The sequence below is a fragment of the Prenolepis imparis genome, unplaced genomic scaffold (genome assembly GCF_030444845.1).
Source record: "Prenolepis imparis isolate NDT839.2.m4 unplaced genomic scaffold, iyPreImpa1.0 SCAF_1, whole genome shotgun sequence".
Taxonomy (NCBI): domain Eukaryota; kingdom Metazoa; phylum Arthropoda; class Insecta; order Hymenoptera; family Formicidae; genus Prenolepis; species Prenolepis imparis.
In genome coordinates this window covers 6,784,681-6,798,829 of record NW_028141159.1, presented here as the reverse complement: position 1 = coordinate 6,798,829, position 14,149 = coordinate 6,784,681, and the positions used below count along the sequence as shown (strand labels likewise).

Genomic DNA, 14,149 nt, shown 5'->3' with positions numbered 1-14,149 from the left:
TTGTAAACTTTATATATCACGATTGCGATCTCGATTTTTCCGTAAGTATAGCACGTTTCACGTGCGAACTCTCGCCATATGCTGATTATACGCCATGACGCCGACGCGGAACACTTCAGACCATGCACTCGCATCCTTAATCGTATGCGCGTTTTTCCACGTTTGCGGGAAAGAGCCTATCACCTCTTCTCTCGGGAACTATCATGGAATTCGCTGGCTTCAGTTATAAATAGAGCGCAGCTTGAGAACGCCCGAGTCAGTGCCGGCGAACGTGACTGAACAATGATGTCTCCGAGTGTTTTAAAGCGGCCTGGCGTCCCACTTTAACAACCAAGGGGCCGTGGTCGTTTATAACATTGTACATACATGTACATACATGTGCATACATACGTATGTACATATGTGACCCCGCGCGAAAGGAGAATTAATTCTGCCGGCACTTAAAATATTTGCTAGATCCCCCTCGGACTCTTTGAGAGTTCCCTCTCTCACGAATTCGTCGCGCCAGCATTTTTGCGGAAAACATTATCATCGATCATTTCGATGACTTAGGCTTTTCTGATGACCTCTCTGCTCCGATTCTCTTTTATTAAATTACAGTATAATATTAATCATTACTACATTATGATATACCATAGAATTAATTTAGTACAGTTTCAATATAGTTTGTTTTCCTTCTGATAAAATTATAATAATTTCTCAAACAACGTGCATTAACAACTGAAAATAGTCGAATTAACTTTGTTGATTCATAGATTAAAGAATTTATGTACACAAGAGGACACGAGAGGACGAAATGAATACCATCGGTCGTAGATGTTAGAAAATTGCAAATGTCACAGCATGTCTTACGCGAGGCGGGATAAATAAGTTCAAGCGTTACTGCTATGTTTCACACAATAGGTCACTTGGGTGTCCTTCCGATTGGAGAAATCTTTATACGACAATGCAGAGAGTTGAAAACGGATTGGACGAGAAATGTGTGGCGAGAGAACAAGAGGAGGAGGAGGAGGAGGAGGAGGAAAGAAAAATCGGGTTACGGGAAGAAAAAAAGTAAAAACGAAAGAAAGCGCTTTGCCCATGGTTAAATAGAGAAAGAGCGGGCAAAGAACGAGGGGAACAAGAAGGGAGGGAGGGACAAAAAGAACATGCTTCGTTTTTGCTAATTTACTAAAGATCCTTCCGACTTGTGGCTCGCGAGGCTATTAATTCGCTGCGCGCGAAACGCGATATGTCCTTTCCGTTGGTGCGCGACTTCCTTCTCCTCTAGTGTCTCGCTTTTTCGAAGGGCTGATTAATTGCGTTACTATCCTTATAAATTGCTTTGTTTGCATTAGTTCTGCCGTACCGAACGAATGCCCCGCGCTAATGGATCGCTTCAGCCGGAATAATCATTGCAAAGCACTCGTCCGCCGACAGAGACGGATCGCGAGGATGGTGATATCATTGGATAAATGATTGTATTCGCATTAACGGATATCGTAATGATTCACATTTTTCTTGCCGTTAATGCGACCTTGGTGGGGTATAGATATTGTGTTTGGAAGAGAGATGGGGGTATAAGAAATATAAAAAGATGTACGACCAAAAAATCTTGCTCACGATCGATTATGATGCTAGATCAAACACGCGAAAGTATCTCTTTCTACTTTTATGACAAGAAATACTCCGTCTCGCCAACATAATTTACAAACAAAATTTATAACATCGACGTAATTTTCGAAAGACTTTTATGTCTCTTTGAAGAGAGAGAAAGACGGAATGCCGCGTTTTAGGAGCGCCACGAGAGCTTCATAGCATTTGCACCGCGGTCGAATTTCAACTTCTTGCCCGCGTATAGTCGGTTGCTCTACACACCGAATCGCTTTATTTTCTACAACAATGGCCGCACAATAAACCGGTATATTACACTCTCCGGTACATGTACCTCTGCGGATAAAGAAAAAAAGGGGGGAAAAAACAGAGAAAGAAGCGCTCTCCCTCTCTCTCGCATTACATCGAGTTACGGGATACAATGGGGTCCCCAAAGCATAAAACTGGTCGAGAATGTTCGTGCGCTCTTTTGTACCGGTGGTATAACTCAAGTGTCATGCCGTTATTTAACCATAGATACGACAGGTCTTTGCATTCTCCCCCGTGTGTCCGAGAAATCCCGCTGCCCCGACTAACGTAAAAGTTAATTGAAAAACAGGAAATTAAATTTTCGCTATTCCCAGTCGTGCGAGCCGGTCGGAAGCTTCTCGGATAATATAGAAACCACGTATACGCCCGCCTTTACTCGATGACTTCTCTATAAATTATCGCATTTGCTTAATCGTTCGCCGTCTGATCCACCAAATAGGGCAGAGGGGAGAGAAAAAGAGGCAAATTTATGTTGCATCATTTTTTTGTATCGCGTTGATGCAAGTAGATGAGATAAAAATCTCTCGAAAATCTATCTTGCGATGTCCCCGCTATATTTAATGTTTCCCGATTATATAAGTCGCGTGTTTTTGACCATCCGCTTGAATTATTACGTATCCCTCGACGGAATTTTTTGCCCCGAAAAAACGTCAAAGTATAATTTAATTCCTCGAGTTTGGCACTCTCCGGGTAGTGCGAAAACTAGATCGATGCGCAGAGCGACGCGACGGCTTCATTTTGGAAATAAGAAAACTTTTCTCTCGCGCGTGCATACTCTCTCGCCCGGGGAACTAGTGTCAGATGGTGAATTTCATTATCGACAAGACCCGATATCTCTACATTAAAATCGTTTCGGGGCGCGAGACACATCGACGTTCGAGAAAGCTCGCAGTGTCGATTGGACATTTGTCGGACACACTGTCAAATATCACTAAAACTTTGCGTTACTTCGTCCCTCTGCGTGCAAGTGTACGCGTCACATCATTTCTCCTAACTTTCGGATTTTGTCAGATGTCTGCACTGTATATTACTTTTCTTTTTCAGGTTGTTCTTGCGCTGTATATAGCAGCTCGGACAGGCCTCAAGGTGGCACTTTTACATCCCCCAATTTTCCCAAACGATACCCGCCGAACATCGATTGCCTTCTTTACACGTTCATCGGTCATCCGGATGAGATCATCGCTTTAACGTTTCATCAGTTTAACATTCATCGTATTTGGCCCGAGTAAGTAATGTAAATTTGAGGAGCAAACATTTTAAATCTTCTATTCCATTTGCATCTCATCTTTGATTAAAGGAAAATCGATTACGTTATACGATGGAATGTAAAGGAGAAATGGCATGAAAATCATTTTGTTTTCGGATTGTTTTAATCTTTAGTTAAACGTTCAAAATAAAATTTTTTATATTTAATAGATATTTGTTAGAAATTGCTTTCTATTACTATATCACAATGTTAATAATATATATCATGCTATATCACGATTTTAGCAATATTGTTTTAAATCAAATAATCTTTTTATAAAGCACAAACAAAAATTCGAAAAATTAATTTCCAAAACTGATTCAGTAAAAATTAGAGATATATGATATACAAATGGAAAAATAAAAAAAAATTATATAAATTGATTAAGTTTGAAATAAAATTATATTTTGTTTTTTATTTATTTTTATAAAAATAAATATTCAAAATATATATATATTTTTTTTCTATTAAACTAAATAAGTCAATTTAGTATATATATATATATATATAAACAACGAATGCATGAGATGTAGGCTTCTGAGTAAACTAATTAATAGTAAGTCAAATTCACATTAGCTCTAATAAAATGTAGCATTTAATTGCTAAAATATATGAGTATGATGATTTAGAAAAAATCTGTATTAATTTTGATACTTTTGCTTCACATAATATTCCATTTATTGAATATAACATGGATTGAAAGTATTATAAATTCGAGTATTTTAAAGTTTACATGCACATCTATCGAGACTATGCTCTTTAAGATCAGTATGAATACATCAGTTTTTAAATGTCCTACGCTTTAATTACATTTACCACAGCACAGCAATTATAATACAGTTTGTAGATTTTTCGCCCTCGTAATTTGACGTTATGTGCAATCATGCGTATGATATAACGCGTCGCTTTCATACATAAATTGTAATTAGACAGGTCGCCAGTTTCTCGCTAGTGCTCGGAACTGACAGACAGTATTATGTCAACAGATAAATTATCCACGCACAGAGTGATCTGCCCTACTACCTAATTTGGACCTTTGGTTGTCCAGCAAAGTCTATTCGCGGTTGTCTGCTGCCAATGGAATGCAGACATATGTTCCGTATGTTAAATTATACCCCGATATGGTCGCACGTGAATATATGTATATGTATATATACATATATATATATATATATATATATATATATATATATTAAGAGTATAGAGAGAGAGAAAGCATACCAGGATTACCAATGTTACACAGTTGAAAAATTTGTGTTAAATTTAACAAATATTACATGTCCCAAACGGTCCACAGAAATTTTTGTGTTAATTTAACATAATACGGATATGTTAAATGGTGACACGAATATTGTGTTAATATTTTAACATAAAATAAATGTAAACTTCAAATAAACTTAAAATAAATTTTGTGTAAAATTAACATAGTTTTAATGTAAAAATTAACTAAAAAAATTGTTAATTTTACATTTTATCATCCCCACTTGTATTATAAAGTAAAATTAACATTTTTTTCTGTAAATATTAACAGATAAATCTTGTCACTAATAATGCGGAACATATTTATTGTGTAAAATTAAAAATAGATATACATTGTGTTATTTTTACACTTTTTTTTAGTTGTTTTAATAATTTAACATTTGAATTCAATTAACATAACAGCAATATGTAAAATTAACACATGAATGTGTTAAATATTTAACACAAAAATTTTAAGGGGGACCGTTTTTAACAAGAAAACACAAATTTTCCAACCGTGTACATGTAATACTGCAAGTGGACGATGTCGATTCTGACATGTCGACAGTTATGTTAGTTAGGAACACGGTTTTCGAGATATTAAGACACGTTTTCATTAATCTCTGAATAAAATTATCGCGAACATTTATTTTTATTTCTATCGTTCGATCAATCGTCGATTTTTATTTCCGTAAACATGATTACGGACATCGCGATATTTTTTCCCTCGGAGGAATTGCGCTCGTTCACGAGGGAATTCCGAGCGAGATATCTCGGTTCGCCAAAAATCCAGTGCCCGGAATCCCTGAGACATAGTAATACGATTTTAAGAGCGTCCGGGTCACGCCGTGCAAAGGCAGGCGGAAAGTAAAACGCTCATAGCGGGAGTTTCTTTTAACGACCGTTCGCTTCATTAACTTCGTATCAAGAGTGATTAAATTCCTAATGCATTAGCCGCCGATTTAAATTTTTTCCAAGAATTGTTTCCACTCTAAGTATCCGTGTGCGGATCAATTAGACGAGGACATTTTCCAACAAAGTGTGAGCGAGATCTCTTTCTGTATATATGTATATCAAAGGCATTATATTTTTATCCAAATATATTATAATTATCCATTACTCCCGACAATTCGTTCGTTAAGAGAATAGCATTATTGAATTAATTCACGATAGGGAATTAAAAACTCCTTCGAATATCTTATGCACCGATTTTATACGAAAACGCACTCAGAAATTTGCGGTGTAATGAGTGTTTCGTGAAATTGAATTCGGGATGCGATTCGTCCCAAGGTGAGGACGGAAGAGGGAACGAGTGCCGTGACTTACGACACGAGTCCCGGTAGTGCTCGAGCAAAGCTAGTAGCCAATTTGTAGCGCGTTACGTACTTCCGTTACCTGGGGGAAAGCGCGACGCGATGGTGAGTAACGCAATCGTGTAAATCGTGCATCGTATCAGAGTGGCCTGCGCAAAACTTGTAAACCGCCATTTCATTGCCCGCAAGAGAAACTTAACCCGTGGATAAAGATTTAACGAGAGTTGTTTTTCCGCGACGCAAGTTTCTCCAAATGTCACTCCGGGGAAACTCTATTCGATTTATCGCGCGACAGCAATTACATTCGTAAGAATTCGTAAAACAGACGGGAGTATAGAAGAAAATTAGATGGCCGCGCTCTTCGAAAGCGGGCGCTAAATGCGCTTTAAATCTAGCTTTACTTTAATAATCTATGTACATTCATCGGGGATTTCGCTCGCGCTTTTCGTGGAATTTACGTTGCGCCTGAATGCAATGTTTTAGGATCCGAAACGAGCGTAAGTCCGCTGCAGCGCGAGACGTTTACTTCACCTGTACCGCAATTTATTGCAGGTAGGAATTTAACGTAGATAGTCTCTCTCTCTCTCTCTCTCCTTTCTTGGCAAAAGACTGAAGCTCGCGGACACGTAAGATATATTTTAAATACACATTAAACGGAGATGCGCTCTTTTCTATCAGATGTTCAGAGATTTTTCGACCAATACGTTTCATGTATAAAAACTTTTTACTTTTTAATAATAAATAATTATTATTTTATTAATATATAAATACTATAATGATAGAGACATCATCCTGTTATACATTCACAAATTGAGCACTACAGCATTGCAATTTTACGCACGCACCTTACGTCGGACAAAAGACACTTTGATTTAAAAAGAAAGTTTTATGCCACGAACACGTCGTGCCCTCACTTCGCTTACATTCGCCCCGCGTCAAGTCCCACGATAGCGTGGCAAAGGGCACCCTCTTGCACCTCGGTCGCATCGCATGCAACGGCGTGCCTGATTGCACAACGTTGTTCCCTTGACACTCGGTCGCAGTGACCTGCCAGCACGATTGCAGCAGCCGTAACGCGGGACGCGCTACGAGACACGACACAAGCTCCGCGACACCGGTTGCGTTGTACCCCGACGTTGCATGCAGTTTCGCTGTCGCCAACCCCTTTCGCGTTAACCCCTTTTTATTCCACCCCGGGTATCGCGCGGTATCTGGAGGTTGCCTGCGAAAATTCGACGAACAACAACGACTCACGCCGGATCTAAATCGCGCACCGAAATTTCCGTTCGAGGGATCCTCGTCGCACGGCGGCTGAAGTTTCGTCGGTTGGTTTGCGAGGTAACTTGGCGCGGGTTAGCGAAGTCATGCGGGAACAGGAAGGAGGAGAGAGAGAGAGAGCGGAAGGGCGGTCGGGTCGCGAGAGTTCAGGCTGGAGGAAGTTATGGTCGACGGGAAGGGTGGTAGATGCTCCTCCGAGGATACGTCTCCTCATTCGCGGTCGAGGGGGCGGAGGAAGGGGGGTTGGGGGGCTGCAGATTTTATTTTCGCCGTCGCGCGCGAACTCGGTTTCCCGGTTCTTATATACGAACGGAGAATATGAATCTCCCTTTTGTGAACTGAAAGCGCGGTTGCACTTTCCGCTTGCTAAATCCGTTACCCACATTTGCGGGGGAAATGTAATATCGCCGATTCGCCATCGAATAGATGCACCGTGGAATGACACGACGAAAGGTACTTTTAAACGGGAAAAATTCGTGCATGATCGATCTCCGCGCGTCGTCGCGCGGGATAAGTAACGTCGTCGATCGTCGTCTCTCGAGCGAGCTGTCAAACGATCCGTGAATCGCTCCCTTCCTGCCCCTCTTCACCCTTTCCCCGAATCGCGTTTCGGCGATCGCCGCGCGCGCGGCCCGCGGCGCGTTTACGTATGCAAATGTGCGCTTGCGGGCGGCGGAATTTCTGCTATCGCGCATTATGCATCGAACTGCGATGTCGGCCGACGGAACTTCCGACATGCAAGACGGACCGCCGCAAATGCAAGCGGCAAACAACAATCCCGGCGCAACGAAGCTTCGCGAAGCCGCGTTTGCTACAAATCGCTCGAGCGATCATTTCGGTAGTTACATTACCATCGTCAGTTACAGCCCGTCGGAAATTTCCGCGGTTCGGTTTTCGGACGTTCACCTATAGTCCTGTCCAAGTATCCCTCGGGAACGTTACCCTCTTTGGAGCTGGAATTCTGTAACTCTTATCATTTTAACATATCAAAATATATGCGCAACGTTAACGATAGCGACATCGTCGTTAAAAGTTACAGAATCCCAGCCCAGAGAAATCGAAACGACTGGTCGTTTCGCTAATTCAGAGAATATACGCGCGAAGGATCAGCTGATTCGTTCGGTTCGCAAGATCTGTCATTTCGAGAATTAATTTTTTCACCGCAGCACTTGTTACGCATCTCATTCTCACGCGCGAATAATAGTGTTCCCCCCGTTGAAAATTTTATTTTTCCCGCTTTAGTATATTTGAGTAGTTAATTGAAAAATTTTCCAGAAGAGAAACAGAAAGCTTCTGATACAAAGTCGACGCTCCGCTGGTTATTTCTGTTAAATCCCATTGAGACTTGTTGGCGAAACGTAATGGAAAAAGAATCTCGCTCGCACTTTTTCCACGAAGTCGCGGACCGAACGAAAGTCTGTATACGCCGTGCAGATTAATATTTTCGCAAAAGCGGAAGAGCTAGTTGAATCCACCCCGCACGCCGATTTATGCCGAGCACGCGCGCGCGCCCGCGTTATTCCCTGGGTATACTCCTTGAGCCAGATTCTATTTACAAATCCTCCCACTGTCGACGGTCATAAATCGTTTCTACTACTTCTAAGGTCGCGCGTCCAAGACCCCCGCGCACCGCGGGTCCAATATTAAAGCCGCCTATGGAGATGGTCCCTATTAATATGGCGTGCTCGCGCGCGCGAAGCGCATGGCGATCGTTTACAGGGTGCCGCGTGTGTCCTAAAGCTTGGAAAATCCCTCGGAGAAGAGAGGAAACTTCGGCTTTATATCCAGGAGCGCCGATAGTAAGCCGCTTCCCCCTTACGAGTTATATACGAGCAAGAGATACTGCTTGAAGTTTCCGGCGCAAACTAAGGATCTCCTAATGGATACCCCACGGGTTCTAACTATTAAATGAGCGCGCGCGATAGGGCTCCTCGAATACGGCTCCTCTCGCGAATGCAACACGAATATCGGTGAATTGACATTTCTTAATTACGTATCGATTTTGTCTTCCCCGACTGACTAAATTATTATATGTTCTGTTCTCGACGCCGATAAATAAATTCTAGTTTTAATGATCTTGTCGCGACTTTTATTTATAGAACTGATATTAATTTAGTACGCTCGGTTAGTTTATTTATCGAAATTCGTTGTTCTTTTATGCTAAATCTACTTGTATCAAATTCTTGAAAGTCTTTTTCCTGCGACTCAATTGACGAATTACGTAGTCTATAAATAGCGATAAATTTCTAATATTACGTTTTATTTTTAAATTAATTTTTTTATTGTTTCTTACATATCCCTTTCTACAAGAGGCATGTTAAGTCGATTCTCTCAAGTATTGTTGCCTCTTTTCTGCAATGCTGATTGACTGTCTCGATTCGCGTTGTGTGTTATATTCGTAGCATCGAGAGGCTGTCATCGCGAGGGTTAGCAGTTTGACAGTTTAAACAAAATAAAATTAAATTAAATAATATGTTTTAATACTTTAAACTCGATTATTTTTTTGACAGTTATCAGCTGATAACATATTATTTAAAACATATTATTTTATTTAATTTTATTTTAAACAAACTGTCAAAGTACTAACACTCGCGATGACAGCCTCTCGATGCTACGAATATAACGCACAATGCGAATCGAGATAATCAATAAGCATCGCGGAAAAGATGCAACAATACTTGAGAACAAAGAAATATAATATACATATGTTTAAATATTTATTCCTATAATATGAATTTATAAATTTTTATGTAATGATAAGTAGAAAAATGAGATATACCGTTATTGTAGGGTCTTGTTAAGTAGAAAAACTGTATACTTTTTAAATAGAAATGTAAATTATAAAACTAGATTTCATACTTGGTGACACTGTCCGTTTTATGCTATGGTTTATCTACTTAACAGCACTCTACAATAATAATTTATTTTAATTTTTCACTTATTATTAAATAAAAATATATAATATTACGAGAATATAAATATATAAACATATTTGATATCCCTGATTTCATATTTAGTGATACTGTCCGCTTTATGTTATGGTTTCTCCACTTAGCAAGAGCCTACAATGATGATTTATCTCATTTTATTACTTATCATTACATAAAAATATATAATAAATATTACGAATATATAAATATTTAAACATATAATACCAGACCTCATACTCTTGTTAAGTAGAAAAACTGTATACTTTTTAAATAGAAATGTAAATTATATGATTATAAAACTAGATTTCATACTTGGTGATACTGTCCGCTTTATGCTATGGTTTCTCTACTTAACAAGACTCTACAATAATGATTTATTTTAATTTTTTACTTATTATTAAATGAAAATATATAATATTACGAAAATATAAATATATAAACATATTTGATACCCCTGATTTTAAATTTAGTAATACTGTCGACTTTATGCTATGGTTTCTCTACTTAATAAGACAATGACGCAATGACGCAATGACGGTTTTGTGAAATCTGTTTATGTTAATGTTTTAAATATTTATATTCTCATAATGTGTATTATAAATTTTTATCTAATGATATGTAAGAAAATGAGATAAACAGTCATTGTAGGCTCCTGCTAAGTAGAGAAACCATAGCATAAAGCGGACAGTATCACTAAATATGAAATCAGGGGTATCAAATATGTTTATATATTTATATTCTCGTAATATTATATATTTTTATTTAATAATAAATAAAAAATTAAAATAAATCATAGAGAAACCATAGCATAAAGCGGACAGTATCACCAAGTATGAAATCTAGTTTTATAATCATATAATTTACATTTCTATTTAAAAAGTATACAGTTTTTCTACTTAGCAAGACCCTACAATGACGGTATATCTCATTTTTTTACTTATCTTTTTTTGAAAGGGATGTTATAATACGTTCAACTCAATCGAAATAAACTTTAATAAACAATTTCTCACTCACCGATACGTGCAATAGCGGAGTTGTAGTACACAGCGCACATATTGATCTGAAAACAAAATATTCAAATTGTATATACGTATATATTGTAAATATGTATATACATGTGTGTATGTGTGGGGGAAAGGGGTGTATGTGTGTGTACAGGGGGTTTGGAAAGTCTGCAAACGATCGAATATCTTAATGCAGTTTAAAAAAAAATGTTTTTAGGTATTTGCATACCTCACAGTTGCCCCGTTGTCGCCCGATGCCTCCCTGGGCCTCCTCCTCCTCTCTTGGTCCATGGTAGCACTCACGATATTCGCGAAAACACGAATAATTACGATCGCCCGACACTTTACACGGCACTTCCGACGCGACGCGTATTTCGCGTACATTGCGCAATGAGAAAAAACGATGGGAAAACTATAATCGCACCTATCAACGTCCGTTCGACACTCGAGATTCTCGCGGTTAAACTCGCGCGCAGCTTATCAGCATGCTCTTCCAGTTGCCCCAGTGTCGTCTGAGGGATCCCCGGATTTCCTCCTCCTCTCCTATAAGTAAAGCTTACCTGTAATAACAAATAAAATACATATATATATAGAGATACTTAAACAAATATAACAAAAATGATGTATTTCTTAAAAGAAATATTATATATTTATTTTGCATACCTTACAGTTGCCCCGCTGTCGCCCGATGCCTCCCTGGGCCTCCTCCTCCTCTCTTGGTCGACCGATTGCTCCTTCGTAGCACTCACGACGCTCGCGAAAACACGAATAATTACGATCGCCCGACACTTTACACGGCACTCCCGGACGCGACGCGTATTTCGCGTACATTGCGCAATGAGAAATAACGATGCGAAAACTATAATCGCACGAATGAACGTCCGTTCGACACTCGAGAATCTCGCGCGCAGCTTATCAGCAATGCTACCTGTAACAAATAAAATAAAATATTACTATTTTATAATTTTTATATATTATTATTTTAAAATTTAATTAGCAAATTTTCGCTTTATGAATATTTTTTGACAGAAATCAGCTGATTAAAGCGTTAATTTGCTAATTAATTTTTAAAATAATAACATGTTTTGATATGTTATAATACTTTAGTCACGATTAATATTTTTGACAGTTATCAGCTGATTTCTGTCAAAAAAATTTTAATCAAAAGAAAAAAGTATTATAACATATTATTTACAACATATTACTATTTTAATGCTCTAACGTATTATTTTAAAATAATTTTTTACCATATTATTTTAAAATTTAATTAGCAAATTAACGCTTTAATCAGCTGATTTCTGTAAAAAAATATTAATCGAGTTTAAACAAACTTTATATATATTTTTTTTTTTTAATATCATTCCTTTAACATAAAATCGAAGAAAGACGCGCGCGTACCGCGCGCTTGTATTGTTCTCGTAAAAGAAAAATTAGATTAGAGTATTTCGTAAATATATATTATATGCTTTGTATCTCGACATTTTGTTTCAATTTAAAGTGTCAATTTAAAGAATATAAATAAATTAATGTTGATTTTGCATTTGCCTTTTATAAAGATTTCCTACAAACAATTTTTCGTGCTGAAAATTTTGATTTTTAAAGATAAAAAAATGTTTATTTTTATAATGAAATAAAATAACAAAATTTTATTTGAAATTTAACAAATTTGTACAATTTAATAATTTTTATTGCAGTTTGTTCATATTTCTATCATATTTTTAAATATACATATTCGTATATCATGTTATATGTATATTTCTAGGGTGTATATCGGTTTCGAAGACAATTTCTCAGACCTCAATTTTCGTTCGCTCAACAGAAAGACCGTATGTTCGAAAGTTTGAAACAATATTTTCAAAATATATGTGACACAGTTTGACAGAGAGCGATCTCCAGTAAATATTCATAAATATAAATGTTTAGTTTGAACTTTCGGCGCGCGCGAGGGAAACTGAAAGATCTAACACAGTATGTCCCTTTCCCGCCGTTCGTATCGCCAACAAGATCTAGTGTCTTGAATGGAACGTTCCCGGGCGCCGCTAAGAGTTTCGGAATTACGTGTAACTTTGTTCGTTTAGCGCAATTTCACGCAACTCGCGGTCGTCAGCGGACTATCTTGGCACGGTATCTGGCGATGCGGACGCCTGAGAGACGAACAAGGCGGTTTGGAGTCGCGTTGTTACACGGAAACGCGCGGCCACTTCGGAAGGAGAGGAAACCTCGAGTTTGCGGCGGGAGACATTGTAGCCAGAACATCGGCTTTCTCGTAACGGCCGAATATCTAGGCGGCCGAGCCGCGACTAGGAATTATACTTGTCGGCCGAGATTAATTATGTGCGAGATGAAATTCCTGGATACACTGGAGTGTGACAATTGAGAACGGCTTCGTCGCTTCGGAGAGCTTTCGACCGCGAAAGCTGGTCCGAGGTTTCCGTTTATGACCTCCCGACTTCGCCACTCGGAGATTAAATTAGCCGGAAGCTCGAAACGACGGACAAAACGCCGGAATTCGCGACCTATAGCCGAAGCTCTAAAATATCCTCGCGCGACCCTCGTGGTCGTAATCCAAGTTTCTTTTTAATTGTCATGAATATTTCAGCTTCTCTCGGAACAAGAGGTAGGATTGGACGAACTTTGCTCTTCGGTCTTGCGGCTGTGAAGATATATTTGTCCCTTTTTTCCTAAAAGGCCACCATTATCTGAAATTGCAGCCGGTATGTTTTTGCGCCTTTAGGGAGGAAAAAGTCGAAAGTCCAAAAATGGAGGAAACGACGTAGTGTAATCATTATAAGTTCCATCTCTTAAATCGCTCACCGTACTTCCTTTGTTACCGTTTACTTATTTCACTGTTTCCGTAAAACCTCCAAATTTGAATGATCAAGGATGCATAGTATTTCGAGACTGTTTTTAATTTGTTTAATTTGTCGCGGGAATACGTCGCAAACAATATCGTCGTTAAATCTTGACAGCTACCGCCTACGTGCAACTTAGTTAAAACGGACGCATTTGAATACTCACTGAGATGGTAAATATTATGTGCAGGAAATCTCCTCCCGATAGTGCCTTCAATTAACATACAAAATGCAACAACGTTGACTTCATGAAATATTCAATGTAGCAACAGATATCGAACAAGCGCGTAGGTTATCGAGCCTTGTCTACTGGAAATGAATTGCGCCGTTAATGTCGTAAAAACGAGCACCAAATTTTTTTTCATCGAATTGCGAAGCGACGCCC

The 14,149-nt window shown here is 38.6% G+C and overlaps 2 protein-coding genes and 1 long non-coding RNA gene across 4 annotated transcripts in view; 1 reads left to right on the top strand and 2 right to left on the bottom strand.

Moving 5' to 3' along the window:
• The window catches only part of M (zona pellucida domain-containing protein miniature), a 113,643-nt gene extending 102,675 nt beyond the window's left edge, over positions 1 to 10,968 (bottom strand). Inside the window, exon 1 of one of the 2 annotated variants that reach the window (XM_083052044.1) lies at positions 10,923 to 10,968. The gene's annotated coding sequence lies outside the window, so the exon portion shown is untranslated. The remainder of the gene's footprint in view (positions 1 to 10,922) is intronic. The other variant, XM_083052052.1, reaches the window with a different exon arrangement.
• Positions 1 to 14,149, top strand: part of Sol1 (CUB domain-containing protein Sol1) — a 281,663-nt gene that overhangs the window by 55,029 nt on the left and 212,485 nt on the right. Inside the window, exon 3 of the mRNA XM_083052020.1 lies at positions 2,947 to 3,127. Coding sequence (XP_082908146.1) covers positions 2,947 to 3,127 — 181 coding nt within the window. The remainder of the gene's footprint in view (positions 1 to 2,946; positions 3,128 to 14,149) is intronic.
• LOC145944108 (uncharacterized) overlaps positions 11,783 to 14,149 on the bottom strand; it is a 92,439-nt gene continuing 90,072 nt past the window's right edge. The window contains exon 5 of the long non-coding RNA XR_014426619.1: positions 11,783 to 11,840. This is a non-coding gene — a long non-coding RNA (uncharacterized LOC145944108). The remainder of the gene's footprint in view (positions 11,841 to 14,149) is intronic.